Consider the following 18,245-nt stretch of genomic DNA (forward strand, 5'->3'; position numbering starts at 1 on the left):
TGAACTTAGTGAATTGTTGTTGAATTAAGGCTTGCATTGAAGTAAATGAGGTTTAATAATCGCCACGAGTGAACCTCAGTTCATGTTTCTCAATGCATACTCCTGCCACTCAAGAGGTTGGTAACTTGGCTCTAAGCATGAGTTAGGAGCACTATTTGTTTGGGTGGTACCAAAATCTTAACTTAATGCTTTATGTGTATGAGTAAGTTTGAAATTAAAGTAGGAATTCTTTTGAGCAAAGAAGTTGTTTTTGATCTTTCTATTTTTATATGCCAACAAAACTGTGCATATATATGTTTGGTACACAATTTGGATATATAGATGATGTGTCATCATGTGATTGGATGATTTTAAATTAAAGATAAAGTAACATCCAAATACATAATATTACATTATCTATTTACATAAATTATATATCAAAAGTATATATATATATATACATAACATTTTTCTTCTATGTACATATATGCCTCATTATTTATATATCTACCACAAGAAGGCAGCATCTTATTCTTAAAGGAAGTTAACTGCAGTGAATTTAGAATAAAAATTTCAAAACTGAAGAAATCTTGCCTCTATATTAACAAATGGATCAAGAAATTAATATGTTATGCTTAAAATGGTGATAGTATTAATTAAGGTCTAGCCAATTAATGCTAAATCTTGTTAGCTACACTAGAACAATATCCCAACCATAGGAATTTAATTAATTAATTAATTTATTTATTTTATATACGTTCAGTAGCAGTAGGCAAGATTGAGTCCCACTCAAATTCAATGTCTCATTTCTTTTTCAAAATTATTGGAGAGTGGGCACCCGTAATAATATAAAAATAATATGAGTACACACTTATATATATCATTACGTGATTGAATGATATTTTATTTTTAATTAAAAATTATTTAATTATATAATAATATATAAAAAATATATATTCATTTATATATTCAAAATAGATACATATTATGATTATTAGACATGTTATAATTGCCCTATCACTTGCGAACTCTCCTTTGAAACAAGGATACATTGGCAGATATGATATCTTATATGGCCAGGAAAATACAACAGTCCACTGGGCTTTTCAAAAGCCACGTTGTTTGGCCCATTGATTGTCAAAGGGTGGGTGGTTCAGCAAAAAGGGGGAAAAATAATAATAAACTGAACACATTTTTAAAATAGTTCAGCCATTTTACGTTTATAATTATGTCATTATTAAGTATTCTATTTTGAGTTCGCTGGAATAATTGTAAGTGTTACAAATGGGCTTTGAAAAATTTAAGTTTTTAAAACTAAGTTAAAAAGGAAATTGTTAGTTTTTAAAACTAATATGAGAAAAGGGGATGAGATTTATTTTTTTATATATTATTAGTTAAATGATATTTTCACTTTTATAACTAATGAATTAAGTTAACTTTAACAACTAATAGGGAGAATATTTGGATTTTTGAAACTTAATGGGTGAAAAGTTGGCAATGAACTAAACTTTGGATAGGAATATCTCTTTTGGCCTAAATTATTTAAGTGGAAATAATAATATCTAATTAAATAATGTAATTGTGTATTTTTTTTCACTCCTAAATCAACTAATTATATAAATTATACTAATAAATTAGTAAAATTTATTTATACATAGTAGTATTATTTTATTAATATTTTGAAATATTTTTATGAAAATAATTAAAATTTATATTTTATATGGATACCAGGTGGCTATATTACTAATTTTCCAACACTTTATTGATAACCTTATTAAAATTTATATTTTATTAATTTTTAAGTCTCATCTGCAAAAACTTATACACAAAATGATAATATCAAATAAGAGAAATCAATACATACAATATTAAAATTGATTTTAAGTTTAAATCCTTAGTTCTATCAATTTTTTATAATTCTAATTTAAAATAATTATGTCTTGTTATTTTGTTGGTTTATTAATAATGTAAATATTGTTTTAAGTTTTATGACTAAATAAATAGTGTAATGTCTATTATGTTATGATAATAAAACATATTTAAAAATAGGCACCCACCCAAGGTTTAGTGTATTCCAACTTTCACTTATAAAGTTTTAAAAACTAATATGTTCACTTATCTATTAAATTTTATAGATAGTATAGTGGTAAAAACGTTATTTATTAATTTTATTTAAAGAAAAATATTACCTTTTTATCCACTTTAATTTTGAAAATTAACAATTTCCCTTTAACTTGGTTTTAAAAAGCTATTTTTTTCATACCCATCATCTAAAGTTTCCATAATTTAGGGTTAATAGTCGTCCCTCTTAAAGTTCAAAACATTACATTTATAGCCCCAAAAAATGCATTTTCTCTTTTCAATAATTGTTCTTCTAAGTGATTTACTCCAACACGTCATCAGCCCTACCACCAGCAATCTCTCTCCCTCCCTGTAGTTTTTTGGTACGAAAACCACTTATCATCCAATCAAAATGGTTGAATAACGTCGCACATATATATTTGATCCATTGCATAACTTTATGCGACGAATCTGTGCATCGACCAACACACAAATCAAAACAAATGATGTTGCACGAATCTATGCATCGTCTGGTCGAACATCTCATGGATTAGTTACACTTTATTAATTTTAAAATCATGCCAAATCAGTAATTGTTTACACATTCTTGAATTGGTGTGATGTTTTACTCAAAGATTTTTTATGTTATTAGCGCAAAAAACTACAACTATTGAACAACATGGATGGTAGCATAAATAGAGGATACACTTCAAAACTCAATAATCGAACTTAAATAAACATGAACCTATAAGTGAACATATGTACACTTAAGAACTTAGGTAAATATGAACTTAGGAATAACACAAGGACAAGCTAAAGAACTTTATAATAATTGCCATTATGAGCAACTACGAACATAAGTAGAGAACAAATGTGAACCTAAGAACATTGTCAACTTAAGTACCTTTGAGCAAATCATTGAACTAAATGACTTGATTGTTGAACTATTGAACAATATGGAGGGTTGAATAGTTAACAAGGAATTGCTATGGAGGAAGAAGTTTCTGATAGAGCTTGGTCTCATTGTGAAAATCAAAGTGTAAATACACTTTGCTAAGAATTCTAAAGTTTGTGTTAAGTTTAAGCATATAGATACAAGATATCATTGGATAAGGAATTTTATACATGAAAAACTATTAGAACTTGAAAAGATTTATACTAAAGTGTTTTGATATGTCAACAAAAGCAAGAGACAAATTTAAAGTTTGCCGTACATTAGTCGAGATAGCTAGTCTCTCTAAATAGTGGGGTTGTTTGGTTGGCTTTCTTTTCTATATAAGGGTGGATTAAGTAAAGCCCATATGGAGATTAATAAAATAAAACCCCGGAGGAGAAGAAAAAATGAGAAAATAACTTGAAAGACAAAAGAAAAGAGACAATATTTTTGGGTTTTAAAGCTATGACCAATTTTAATCAACTACTCCAATCTATCCCGATCTGTGGTTTAATTAAGCTGCAATTTTATGTGCAAGTTTGTGACTCATTTTTTTCATTTTAAACAATGGAAACTAATTTTGGAGTGCCAAACAGAGAGTTGTTGAACCCGAAATTGACTCCTTGTTTTGGTGAGAATTTTTCCTTTGCCTTATAAAAGTTTGTTCCTTTTGGTCAAGATTGTTCGATCTTATTTGTTGTTGTTATATGCCTCCTGGTTTTCTTTAAAGAAAACTTTGCATTCCCATTGTTGATTGACAGTGCTGAATATTGTTGTGGTGGTTCTTTCACCTTTTTACAGTGAAAAGATTTAGTTCACAAGATTAAAATATTTGGAAAACTTTACATTCCCATTGTTGATTGATAGTGCTGACTATTGTTGTGGTGGTTCTTTCACCTTTTTACATTGAAAAGATTTAGTTCACAAGACTAAAATATTTTGTGTTCATATAGGTAATTATGTGATTTAATTAGTTTTTGCTCCTTAAAACCTGAAAGATTATATTGCATGATAGTTTTACGTTACTCAACAAGAGAACAACGGAGAGAACGAATCATTTTATATCATACTCTCTCCCAAATAAAATAACATGCTCTAATCCCTTCAGCACCACAAACTTGAATTTTACTTAATATAGGCTTTAATTCTGAAGAGTATTCCTTTTATGATGCAGTAGAGAGCTAGTTGCTGTGTCTATTTTTTAAATATATGTACATCTCTTATTCAACGTCTCATAGGAGAGCTAAAATAAATACATAATGACTGAAATAAATACTATCCTATTTAATTCTTCTCCAACATCTCCATGCATTATTACTAGCTGCAAGCTACATTATTTAATATTAAACTTCTTTTGCTTCGTGGTTGGATTGAACCAACCCAAGATCATTGAAGGTTTTCCGATCTTCTACTTGGACACTAGCCTTGTAACGATAACGACATGCAATGTAAAGAAAATAGATGAAGTTAACGACTCCCATCCCGGCAATAAGATAGTAGAAATAATCTAATCGCCCACCATTGATGTCATTTGTCAACCAATTCGGGTGGCTATGGCTTCCTGTGGTTGAATGCACTATGTTGACCAGCAAGCTACTCAAGTAACTTGCAACTCCAAAGGAACAAGAAATAAGAGAATTGGCTATGCTTCTCATGTGGTCTGGGAACTGTTGATTGAAGAATTCAATCTGTCCGATTATACTGAATGCTTCACAGAACCCCATTAGTATAAGCTGAGGAGCTAGCCACAAAACAGACATGGGAGCAACGCCAAGTGAGTTTGGATGCGAATTGGCTGCAGCCCTTCTCTCTTTTTCTATCAGTCCTGCAACTGCCATTGATAGAATTGAAAATACGACCCCAATTCCTATTCTTTGCAGAAGAGTGATGCCGCCATCGTGTTTGGTGACTTTTCGGACAGATGGAACTATTAGGCGGTCATAGATTGGGAGCCAAACGGCTATAGTGAGCAAGGATATGGCTGAGATAGAGCCTGCTGGAATTTGAAATCTGGGTCCGAGGTGTCTGTTCATTGTCAAGGCTTGTAGCACTGTGTAAGTTCCTTGTTGTGTAATGGAAACGAAGCAAAGAATTCCTGAAGCCCAAACGGGAATGATCTTTATTACACACTTCACTTCTTCTACTTGTTGGATGCTGCAGAGCCTCCATGGATTAGTGGGAGATCCATCAGTGTCAAGTTCCTTATCGTCCACTATGATAGCGGCTTTGTTTAGGAATCTGATCAGCAGAATCAAAAGGCAAGTAGCATTAATTAATCATCAAATTAAGTGTCTTTCCACTCAAGCGTAAGATATTAAGGAAGCTTGTGTTATATATACAGGCAATTTTATCCCAGGTCCAATAGTCTGGAATACTAATAAAATATTGTTTAATTTGCTTAGAGTTTTGGATTTTATAAACCAAAATACGTTTAGACAATTTAATAAGTTTATAAACTATTTAAACAGTTTTATCTTAATATTTTTAAGTAATATAAAATGCATATTCATGTTTATTATCTCTCTAATTTTTTATTAATATGAGATTCACTTAAGAGTCTGACGATCACTTTTTATAGGACTAGCGTCCTTGTCCCACTAGAATTTTGATATTAATTGTATTACCAAATTTAGGCACAATCTAATTGTATAATAGAAACAAATATTTAACTTGAACTGGTTGGTGAGAGGTAGTCTAATTGTATAATGAAACAAATATTTAACCTGAACTGGTTGGTGAGAGGTAGCTTTGACAAAAGAGTGGCTTTCAATGGAGGATCGTAGAAATGAACCCCATTAAACTCTTCATCTTGAACCTTAAGTTTTCGTTTGCTATAAGCTGAAACAAACACTTGTGCAATGCCCAAAAAGACGCTGCCCTCTGGCTCAACGTACACATAAAGTTTGGTTCCAGTGAAAAATAGAATGATTGAACACGCCATGAGTATAGTCGGAATTCCAAATCCCAACACCCAACTCACGGAGGTTTGAATATAAACCACCACAGTTAAAGAGATCAAAATCACCGCAGTAAACGTAGTGTAATACCAATTATAGAAGCTGGTAATTCCTTTAGCACCTTCTTCAGTTGTTGCATCAAACTGATCAACACCAAATGGGATACTACATGGCCTGATTCCACCGGAGCCAATTGATATAAAGCCAAGACCCATTAGGAGAACACCCAGTTGAGCTTTGCTAGCGCTTTTGCATCGACTAAGAGATTGTTGTGCGGCGTTGCACTTCGGAGGATGCAGCTGTGGAAGCCATGCAGTTAACGTCACTATCATCATTCCCTGAAAATAATTATAATTTTGATATAATAAAATCAAGTAATTGAATAATTTAATAATAGTTTTCAAATGAACGTGATATAAGATAAATTCAATATACTTCAAACTTATCGTGGACGTTTCACAAACCACATCATTCCAAAACAGGTCTTGAAACCGACAGAATATGCAGCTTTGTTATTAACTACTTGTACAACAAAATAGAACTAGAGGCTAACCAGTCTCTCAAACCAAAGGCGTCTTCTACAGGCCACATAATTGTAAGGTTCGCCTGCTCAGATTTTTTGTCTTATACAGTAGATAGGACAAAGTCTTTTGGCTTGTTTTCTTAATTAATTATTGCTTTCATTGTTGAACATCAAAGTTAGAGATGATGATGAAGTATTTTGTGAAGAAGAAAGAAAGTTAATTTACCAGTAGAGATGCAAAGGAGGAAAAAGCAATAGTCTTAAATCTGCCAACATAGGCATCGGAGATGAAAGCACCGAGTAAAGGTGCAAAATTGGTAATACCCGTCCAGATATTCATAATGTTTACAGCCACAACTTGCTCAAGGAAAAGCTCGTTCACCAAATATACTGTAAAATTGGCTACCAATCCAAACGTTGCTAACCTCTCAAATGTTTCATTTCCTGCACATCACTTTTAGTTATCATAAACAACAAATTTAATTTACAGTCAACAACAATGAGAAAAGAGAGAGAGTGACCTAAGATGAAAGGCATGGATTTCCATCCTCCAGGTTTCTTCTTTGCAGCTTTCTTTGAATCTGACAAACCGTTGCCGTGCATTTCTTCTGGCTCCCGACCCTTCTCTGCCGAGGTTGACGTTACTGCTTTTTGAAAGCATTTTGTCAGACAGTATAGCGAAAACAAGCTGGACTCGCTTTTACCTCCGGCCGCCATGATTTTTTTCTACTTGGAAATTTCTTACTTCACCACTATACTCGACCCTTTACTAGGAATGAGAAAACTTAGCGCTTGACTTAAGGAGCTTCTTATGGCGAGAGCGCGCACAAATATATTATATTGGCAAGGACTATCCCTAACAAAGCATATATATATAAGTTTTATTAGATAATTTAGTATTATTTTATTTTTAATTTAAAATTATTAAATAATATAATAATATATATATTAAATATGTAATTATTTATGTAATTAAAATAAGTATAAATAATTTTATTATATTCTAATAATAGAATGGGAGGACATGACTTAAGTAGAACCAATAAAATTCAATTAACTTTTCTTATTTGTTTATTTACGTCTAAATATTAATTGAGTTGTATAATTTATTATTATTTTATTATTAATTTAAAAACTATTCAATTATATAATAATTTGTTGAAATTCAAATTAATATTCATGTATCTATATGTAACCTTTTTTTTTTTTTTAGGTAAGTAATTTTTCGAGGTTTTACATATATGACAGAGACTCGAAAGTCGAACCCAACTTTTTAAAGATGTAATAATATCAATAAAATTATGCATACACACTTTAAGTACATAAACGAATATATATTTAATATGTATTATCATAAAATTTGATAATTTTGAATTAAAAATAGTATAACATTTAATCGTATAATAACACATAAATGTATACTCATATATATACTTAAAATGAGTACATATAACATTGTTCTAAAAAAGATATAATTACTCTTACAGGTGTCAATGGGCTAGGTTGGGTCGGCTTTTTGTGTAGCCCATAGGTTGAGTTGGGCCTAAGACTCGTATAATAACAAACATTTAGATCAGACTATTTATTTTAATAAAAAATAATTTTTTTTATTATAATGATTAATTAATTAATTTTAAAATTTTTTATTTATTATGTAAACAATAACGGGTCGACTTGACCCATGGGGCTTGTGTCTAGGCTCAAGACCTAGCTCAAAAGACCTATGGGCTAGACCCAATATGCTACAATATCATATCAGATCTTATCGTATTAGGTTTTTATCAGATTTTACCTATTTGGCGCCTTTAGGCACTCTGTCCTGCCGTACCCTTTCCATATTTACATATATTAAATCTAAGCCTCAATTATTCTCACCAGTAATTTAACTCTAACAGGAACCTTAAATGCTAACTTATCATACCAAAACTTGAGGTATACTGTATGCACATATTAATAAATGCGATGAACCCGAAATTTTAACGTATAAAGAAAGAAGGGGATGATGGAAGAGGTGCTAAATATGAAAGTAACAGGGTAACAATATAGTTGGACAAAGATGTGAAAGTTCAGGGCAGCGAAGGTTCCATCACATGGACAAACGTATACCTAAACGAATTTATTCTGTAGTTAAAGTATAGTAATCGAATCATATATTATATCAGTTATTAAAAATTTAATTTTATATATTGTGTATTATATTATATTGTATAGCACAGTTTTTAAGAAATAAAATAATAAAAAATATAATAGACACGTTATTATTTTAAAAAATATCATGAATACTTATAAAAATTTAAAATTTTTTATATACATCCCTCATATATTATCATTTTCTCTAACAAATGAATCGATCTATATTGGTAATACAAATCGTATCATATGATACGTCTGCTATATCATATTAATTATGATACATCTCATAAGACGTATCATTTTTTATTTATATTATATTATATCGTAAAATACATATAATATATCGTAAGATATTGATAATTATAGTCGGAAGGTCGTCACAGGAAATGTTAATGCCTCCGTTTTCGAACAATTTTTCTTTGAAATTTTTCAAAAAATGTTGGACGTGTAAGCTGTGAATGGGTCTCATAGTCTTACAAAAATTTTCTGTTCCTTTCAGTCTTTTACTCTGGCACATGCCATGGCAGCCATGCTAACCACTGGAATTATCCACAGTAGAATTGTACGCATGCACAATTTCATCTACTATTGTGGAAGATGAGATGAAGAGGTCAACTTATATGATGTATCAATTATGGGTTCAAAAATCACATATATAAATATGGTTTTGTATTCCTACACAATATTTTATTATTAGTTGTATTTATTTGATGATCATGTTTACGGTTAGATTCGAATCGAATTGAGTTTGAATTCGATTTGATTTGTATATAATAGAATTCAAGTTCGTGCTTGAGTTCATTGCAATTAAACTTAAACTCAGTTTGAATTTGATTTGGCTTATTTCAAACTCGAGCTTTAAACTAACATGTTATTAAAATGACATTTTTTTAATACATATTAATAAAAATAACATCGTTTTGTATCAAAATTTTTAACGAGCAAGCTCAAGCTTGAGCTCAAACTCAAAAATGTTGGCTTGAGCTTGATTTCAAACTTGTTCGAACTTGTTTAAGGCTAACTCATTTTGAATCCAGCCGTAATCATATTAACATATATTGCTTTTTTAAAAAACAATTATTGGATAAAACTGATGATCTCGTAACATAACAATTTCATACAGAGGACAGAACGGAAGGATATTGTTACAGCGATGTTATGAATAGTCAAACTGAGTACTTGAAAGTCAACTCTCAAAGTAAGATCAAAGATGATGACTAAGTAACCCTTTCATCCGCAGCCCATAATGAATTTGAGACCCAGACGCTACGATAAGTAACTATTGACTAGACAATACCGAATCTATACAATTTATAAAGTGAAAATTCTATACCATTATCAAGAGAGTATTTATCTAAATTTTATGATATATCATCTTCATAATAGTTATTATTTCTACGTAAATAAAGATATCATTAACATAGATATTACTCACTCTAATTAAAATTTAAGTCATGGGTTAAGGTCACAAATTGAAATAGTTTCAAATGTATTTTTTTTTTCTCTCTCTATATATATATATAAGAGAAAGAAAACGAGAAGAGAAAACAAACAAAACTCTAGACACAACATATGTTAATTTGTATCATTCTTGCACAATATTCAAATTTATGGACGTAAGCATCCTGATTATTGGACCAAGCCACGCGAAAAATATTAGTGCATGTTTATTTCTTTCACTTGTTGCAATTCATCGCCTCATGGGTTAAGGTCACAAATTGAAATAGTTTCACATGTATTTTTGTTATTCTCTAAATAAATATATATATATATAAAAGAGAAAGAAAATGAGAAGAGAAAACAAACAAAACTTTAGACACAACATATGTTAATTTGTATCATTCTTACACAATATTCAAATTAGTGAGAATATTATAGACGTAAGCATCCTGATTATTGGATCGAGTCACGTGAAAAATATTAGTGCATGTTTATTTTTTTTCACTTGTTGCAATTCATCTCCTCGCACATTAGTGGAAGACTCAATCAAGCCTTCTCAATTATTGAGGCAAGAGTCAACATAGAAAGCCACCCCCAGACTATGAAGGTTCACTAAGAAATGATGCACATTTGGTGGTATGCCACAAGAAAAGTAAAGTGATAAGATGAATACAACACTCACAATGAACAAAATCATGATAATGTCAGTTTGCATAATCCAAAAACAACACAATTAGATCTTCACACGGTAAAAGATTTTCAAAATTCTTGAAGTCTTCCTCGCACTTCACGAATTGGAAGCAAATGTTGTGCGGTTAAACAGAACACTTTAAAGTCAAATCTGAAAGTATAACTAGAAGCAATGACCAAAGAATAACAACTAAGTAACTCTCAAGCCAAAACTCACAATGGATTTGAAATTCAGATTTCATGACAAATGACTAGTAACTAAGTGAAAAAAAAAAAAAGTTTTTTAGTGGTTAGCGAAAGAGGGACTCATCCGAATTCTATGACACAACATATTCATAACAACCATAACTTCACCATGATTAAAGACATTAATAATGTAAACGTAATTTTCTCTTACTTAAATTCACATTATTGGTCGAAACCCTAAATTAAAGTAGTTTCAAATGTACTTTTTCTTATAAAAACTTGTAGATAAGGAGGAAGATATATAAGAATTGAGGACAAGAGAAGTGAAAATAGACAACACTTGACACACCATATATTATTTTGTGTCATTCTTATGATATACTTAAACTAGTAAGAAAAAATAAATGTAGACATTTTGATCATCGAATCAAATCACTTTAAAACTTTAGTGTCACATCTATTTCTTTTACTGATCTCAATTCATCTCTTCCTGCACTTTTAGTAAACTTATTCGAGTTTTATCATATCCTAATTGTAATTGTCGTAATTTGTTTCATGTAAGGCTTTAAATTTCAATCACCAAGCATGAATTATTTATTTAATACATAGAATCTTTCACTTATTAACAAAATAGAGAGTACCGTATGATATATGAAGATTTTTTTTCTAGTAATGAAACTAGTTATCTAGCTTGCGAAATGTGACTAGAATCACGTAAGTAGAAAAAAAACCCTAACCCAATTCTAATAAATAGTATAAAGAAAAGATTAAAATGGTGGTGTGAAGTCAACTTCACGTGAACCCTGAGTTTCCTTAATTTCTTCGCGTTCTTCATATTTTCCACAGTCTACCATCTTCTTCATACTCATTTCCCCCAGAGGTCCCTCATCTTGACAAAGGCTATAAAAAACCTACTTTCTTACCTACAATGATCTATTATTTGAAAGTTTTATAAATTAGTTGCTATATATTTGACATATCAGAAAGATCAGACAACAATGACGTCCTTTTCTTCTCGACAATATAAATTGGAATATTTTATACATGGACGTCAACATAATTGAAATAAAAATTGGTGATAAATACAGTAACAACATTCATTAGAATAGAATATCAAAGTCATTATCCGATGGAGTTGGCCAGCTATGGACTTCATAAGTTGAGTTTATGGATTGGGTATATGTAGGGAATTATCTTGAGTTCGGACAAAATTAAACGATGTATTCGGTGGAGGTGTGACTTGTTTTTGGGGTAGTGAGTATTGACCCACCTATATTGAGTTTATTAATATTGCTTCAAATAATATTTTAAGAACAAAAAAGTAACTGTGATTCTCATTTTTATACCCAAATAATTATACATTTATATTTAATAAACGTACTCATAAATAAATAATAATATATTATCGTATAATTGAATAATTTTAAATTAGTAATAAAATAACATCTAACTGTTAAAAATTTTTTGATGTAAGTTAACATTAATTATGTTTTTTGTTTAATAAAACTGGGTAATTAAATAGTCTAATGTCAATTTACCGATAAGTTTAAGTGATCGATAAAAATAAAATCTATACTTTTAAAAGTTATGATCTGAATGAATAATATAAGTATGGGTCTTGAGATTTATTGGATCTTGGTGGAGGGTCAATTAACTTACTATAAATTAGTTAGATCACTGATCCAAAACCTAATACGGTATAGTTTACCTATTCAAAACTGTCATTAAGGGAGGTTTCTCGAGTAAAAGACCAAGTCACGTCAAGAAATGATCTCAATAAATAATTTCAAATGATTTGTGGATTCAAATTGCATGACACTCTTAGTATTCCTAAACCCTTAAAGTTTAATTTAGTATTTTATAATTTGCGTATAGATCTTAGAATTATGATTGATTTATTTATTTATTCAAGTTTACGTAAATAAATCTTACACTAATTATATAAAAATCTATCATTGTTTAAGTACATTATTTATGCACATGATTTTATTTTATATAAAATGTATTTTCACCTATTCCCTCCCATTTTCAAAAATTTAGTTCAATAATTTCAATCTTTTTTACTTTGTTCCGACAAAACACTACCAAAAATCCACCAAATCCAACAAAAAGCTATTCTCCTTGTGATTATTCTTCAACTTGGTTGTTCTTTGACATCATTCTTTTTTGAAGATTTGAGGTGATTTTGACTCTAAAAAAATGGGAAAACTGTTAATTGTGATTGTTTCTTTACTAAATGGTACAAATTTATGGTAAATATTTACATTAATGTAATTATTTATGATTCTAAGGCTTTAGGATTTACATTTGTTGTTTTAGCGGTTGAGTTGGTTGTTGAGATTGAAGGTAATAAGAACATATATTACAAAGGATTGAATCAATTTTTGGTCGATAAATTAAACATTTTACAAAAAGAGGGATCAAGGTAATTTCCTTAGTATAACAAAGGGTAAGTGTTAAAATTTTATACCATAATGAGTTATTGTAATTTGCCACCTAGTGTAACTATACATGAATTTGTGTCATATCTCAAGTATAAAACTGATTCAATGTATGTTGGTGACAGGTGTTGAGAGTTTGATTATCTCTAAAAAATATTTTTGCAAGGTTGGTTAGAAGTCATTATCAAGCGTAGCCCTCCAACCAAGAGACAAAAAGGTGGAAGCAAAAGTTTCATAGTGTTTTAAATATTTTGATTGTTTTTTGTACCTTTGTTCATATTTGTTCATTTGTTACAAAAATTAGCTTCTTTTTTTTTTCAATCTTTTGATTGTAGAACAAACACACACAAGTTCGTTTATAGCAACTTAATCAAGTGTTTGAGAAGTACTCGACTTTTCACCACTTTGGAGCCCATGTCACATGAAAGTTAAAGGACACAACATGCATTGAGCCAAATTTGCATGAGGCTTATTAGAGGTGTTCAAGGGTTGGGCCTTTGGATTGGGCAAACCCATGGGATGTGTAAGGCCCATGACCCGACCAATATATCTGGGGTCAAGTCGATCCATTAATTTTTAATATTATAATTATTAATTAATTAGTTTTTTTAATTTTTTAAAATATTATGTGAATAGTATTGGTTGGGCCAACCCATAGGTCTTATGTCTAGCCCCAGGGTCTGACACAACATGTTACAGTATTAACTCAGGGTAATTTCCCAAGCTTCAAGCTAGGCTAGGCCAATTGGCGCCTCTAAGGCTCATCAATACTTAAAAAATGCTATTTTGAAAAATATGTTTTAGGGTATTTATCAAGTTTGACAAGTTAAAAATATAGCAATGTATTGGCTAGCTTAATAGTTTTCCCACTAACTAGCTTTCTAAATAACATTGTCATTAATATCATATTTATAATAAAATTCTATCTTATTTGATGAATCACTAACATTGAATTTGTAATTATAATTTTGGATATAGGATACTCTAGATAACCTAGAAGAGTTAGGTAGAAATGAAGTCAATATCAGGTCTCCACACATGATATAAGGAAGAGCAAACGCATCCTATTGTGGGATGATGCAAAAAATGTATTCAACGAGAGAGTTGTGAGTTGCTTCACAACTTTGATTATATGTGTTTACATTGGCATTTATATTAGTTTTTTAATATAGTTGTCAATATTTTATGATACACTATTATATATTATATAATATAGTACAAGTTAAAAATGATACATATCATAAAGTATATCGAATTAATATAATTTAGTGAACGTATCATATGATATAATAAATATTACCGATACAGATCAATACACCTTATTAGGAAAAATGATGATATAGTAAAAGTGTATATAAAATTTTTTTAACATTTTAAAGGTGTTTGTAATATTTTTCAAAATGATGAAATGTCATTTATAATTTTTTATTATTTTATCAATAGTTAATATTTTATTTTTTAAAAGACTTATTATATAATACATAATACAAAAAATTAGGTTTTTAATATATAATATGATATACAATTTAATTACTATGTTTTTCAATATTTCACTAACAATTGTTAATTGAGCAATATAAATGTAATACTAATTCTAACACCATAAAAAGAGAATATTCTATAGATTTGTCCATTTGTGGAGTTCTTAATGTAGATGATTCTCCATCGTTGGGCGATGTAAATTGTAAGAGGGATATCCAACCCAATGACCTCAAGTCATGTTTGTAAAATTAACTCCATGTTTCTATGAATGGACTGACCACTGTATTAGGACCAACCACATTGAGCGATCTAGTCAACAGAGAATTAATGACGGTCTAAGTTAAAGTTGGCTAGCCACGAGTAGAGATATAAACGAGTAAAACAACTCTTGAGTTGCCTACAACTTGACTTGTTATTAGTCGAGCCAAACTTGAGTGTGTGCGACTCAAGTTTTCACTCAAACCAATCTCAAGCTTTGGGTTGCTTACTTGACTAGCTCGTTAGCTTAGTCTAGCTTGTGAGCTTAATCAAGCTTTCATGCCAACCAAACTTAGTAATATCTTCAAAGGAAAACTGTTCACATATTTGAGAAATTGGTTTTCAACTTAAAACTTCACCACTAATTTTATAAGATGTTATGTCCAAAGATAGTAATTTCGATACAAATTTAGAGTCTTCGACCCTAACAAAAAAGAGATTTCTTCATATAAACAGGAAAGAGAACAAAAATGAAAAATATCTTCTCATTTTAGAATGCAGATACATGTGTTTTCACCCCGTCTCACCCCACCCCCATCCCCATTCAAGCCTATTTATATTAATATTTTTATTTAAAATACTAACATATTTTCATAGTTTTAGATTATTTATATTTTTTAAATGTTTTTATTATACATATTAAAGTGATTAACATATGTTATTATTGATATTTGAAATTATAAATTGATTTTAATTTTAATTAATTTTTTTATTTAATATATTTATATTACGTTTGAAAAATATATAAAATAATTTTTTTTTTTTTGTAAAGACTGGGATAAGGAGGAATTTTTCTTTAAAAAAAAAGGATAAAAAACTTTTGTTATTTTTATAATAAAAATAAATCAAAAATAAAGATTAATATCTCTTCAGAGGAGATCCTCAAGGAATAGGATATCCAATCCGGGGCTTCCCCAGTTATATATTATATTTCTCGACGGGGACTTGTTTGACTTTAAAAATGAACTTATCATTGTCTGACGAATGACTGCAATAATTGTCGTATATGTTTGAACAAACCTTTATTGACTTGAAATGAGAAATGAAATGATAAGTTTTTAGCATGAAACTGTCGTTACACGTGGACTGTGAGTTTTATTGTGCAAAACATGATGATTCAAAAAGACAACGAAATAATGAATTTTTTCCTTTCTCCCAGTACTTTCGTAAATGCAAAACGTATCATGGGATATTTTGCTTAGTTAGAAAAAAAGGGAAGACAAATTACTCTATAGCTAATAATTTTTAATATAACCTATTAATTTCATATAATATCATATAAAATACATTAAATTAGGATTAAATATTTTTATATAAAATTTACTTCGAATCAATCTGATATAATATAAAATTAAATCAAATAATATTAGAATTCATGTAAAAGTGCTCTGATACAATCTGAATCGATTCAAATATTTTAGAAAAATATTACTTTAATAGAATTTATTTGGGATAAATTATATAATTAATTATAGAATTGTTGAAAGATAATATTAATAGCAGTTGAAATATTTATAGATTACATATAGTTGTATAATAATATAGTTATAATTATTGTTATTATTATTTATTTTTATTTTATTATTAAGTAGTAAAAATTTGATTCGGTGGTTAGTTAAATAATCAAATTGTAAACGTTTTTTAAAGTTCTTATTCTTATAATTATATGTTGTATTTTTATAGTAAGAATTTGAAATATTTACATATTGCGTATAATTGTATCTTTGTATAATTATAATTTTTTTATTTTATTTTATTACTAAATAGTAGAATTTAATTTAGTTAATCAAATTATAGTTGTGTTTTAAAAGTTTTAATATATGAATTTTTAGACTATTTGTCAATAAGAGAAAATATAATATTGTATGTTTTATTAATAATATATTGGGGTAATTTAGTAAAGAAATTAAAATAATAAAAAATTTTGAAAAATGAAAATAATAAATAATTTCGGGTTAATTTGAATCAAATCTGATCAACTCAAATATTAAAATGTATGAATACCCTGTTGACAAAACAAATAATAAGAATCAAACCCAAAATCAACTAATTCCTCAAAATAGGAGTCGAGATTGAAACAAGATAGGCGTTTTAGTCTATTCCTCAAAATGAAAGAAATTGATATTTGAGTTTCAAATCGAGCCAAATTAATGTAGTGTGTTATTATTCGAGTCACATTGAATCAAGGTCAAATCGATTCAAACTTGGCATCATATACTATCTTAAGTTGAGATTGAGTCTTCATCATCATCTTCTATCTCTAACTCATGTCAAAAAAACCAAAAATTATTGAATTCAAGTTTAAGCTCGAACCCAATCATAAATTCATCTAACCAAACTTGAATCCGACACTAATTTCTACTTGTTTCAATTAAGCTTGATGACACCCTTAGTTATGAGTAATTATTTTGTAGCCTAATTGCCATTGTGCAGGCTCAATTTGACGCAGGTATGAATACCCAGTTGAAAAAACAAAGAATAAGAATCAAACCCAAAATCAACCAATTTCTCGAAATAGGAGTCGAGACTGAAACCGACAGGGTCAATTCCTCCTTGGAACTAAATCTGTTGATTCAGATTCCAATTGCCATCAAAAACTTTTCTGCGTAGCGTTGCCATGGTAGGAATGCACAACTATTCTGGGAGCATGGCAGCAACAAGATAGGCGGTTTCTCTATAATATCGATTTGCATCGGAAATTCAATATCTTTCTTGATTGCATCATGGTCAACGAATTTCTCTTATTACAACTTTTGTTGCATTTTCTTGGTGAAATCTTTTATTCATAAAATATTTGGTTTAAAAGTTTTCGCAAAAACTCATTTAAACTATTTTTTTAATTCATAATCTCTTATTATTTTCTTCCTCTTCTGTTCATCGCAAATTGTATTATTTTCTACATAATTATTATAAGGAGAACTTAAAGAATTAACATAGAGAATTTAAAAGTATTTGTTAATGTTACGTAGAATAAAAAGTAATAATAAATTATTATTATTAATGTTACGAGAAAACCAAAAGATTAATGTGAGAAATATAAACTTATTAATTAATTATTATTAATGTTATGAGAAAAATCAAATAATTAGTAAGAAAAATCCAAAAGACAGAAAAAAATAAAATATATATATAAGTAACGAGTCGACCTATCAAAAACATGT

The 18,245-nt window shown here is 29.2% G+C and overlaps 1 protein-coding gene across 1 annotated transcript; it reads right to left on the reverse strand.

Annotated features, from left to right (window-relative positions):
* Positions 1 to 4,143: 4,143 nt before the first annotated feature.
* LOC123216286 (protein NRT1/ PTR FAMILY 2.13-like) lies at positions 4,144 to 7,265 on the reverse strand. Its single transcript, XM_044636694.1, has 4 exons — positions 6,976 to 7,265; positions 6,681 to 6,898; positions 5,698 to 6,269; positions 4,144 to 5,212 (listed from the first exon to the last, which is right to left on the reverse strand). Exons 1-4 carry the CDS (start codon positions 7,169 to 7,171, stop codon positions 4,318 to 4,320), a joined length of 1,881 nt encoding a protein of 626 aa, XP_044492629.1. The 5' UTR covers positions 7,172 to 7,265; the 3' UTR covers positions 4,144 to 4,317.
* Between the last annotated feature and the right edge of the window lie 10,980 nt (positions 7,266 to 18,245).

Source organism: Mangifera indica, chromosome 5 (assembly GCF_011075055.1).
Source record: "Mangifera indica cultivar Alphonso chromosome 5, CATAS_Mindica_2.1, whole genome shotgun sequence".
NCBI lineage: Eukaryota > Viridiplantae > Streptophyta > Magnoliopsida > Sapindales > Anacardiaceae > Mangifera > Mangifera indica.

Excerpts from the sequence above, each read along its gene's own strand:
- LOC123216286 (XM_044636694.1), bottom strand. The coding sequence starts at position 7,171 with ATGGCGGCCGGAGGTAAAAGCGAGTCCAGCTTGTTTTCGCTATACTGT. Across the intron at positions 6,270-6,680 it reads CCTCCTTTGCATCTCTACTG|GGAATGATGATAGTGACGTT; the intron begins GTAAATTAACTT and ends AATTATTTTCAG. Across the intron at positions 5,213-5,697 it reads CCTCTCACCAACCAGTTCAG|ATTCCTAAACAAAGCCGCTA; the intron begins GTTAAATATTTG and ends TCTGCTGATCAG.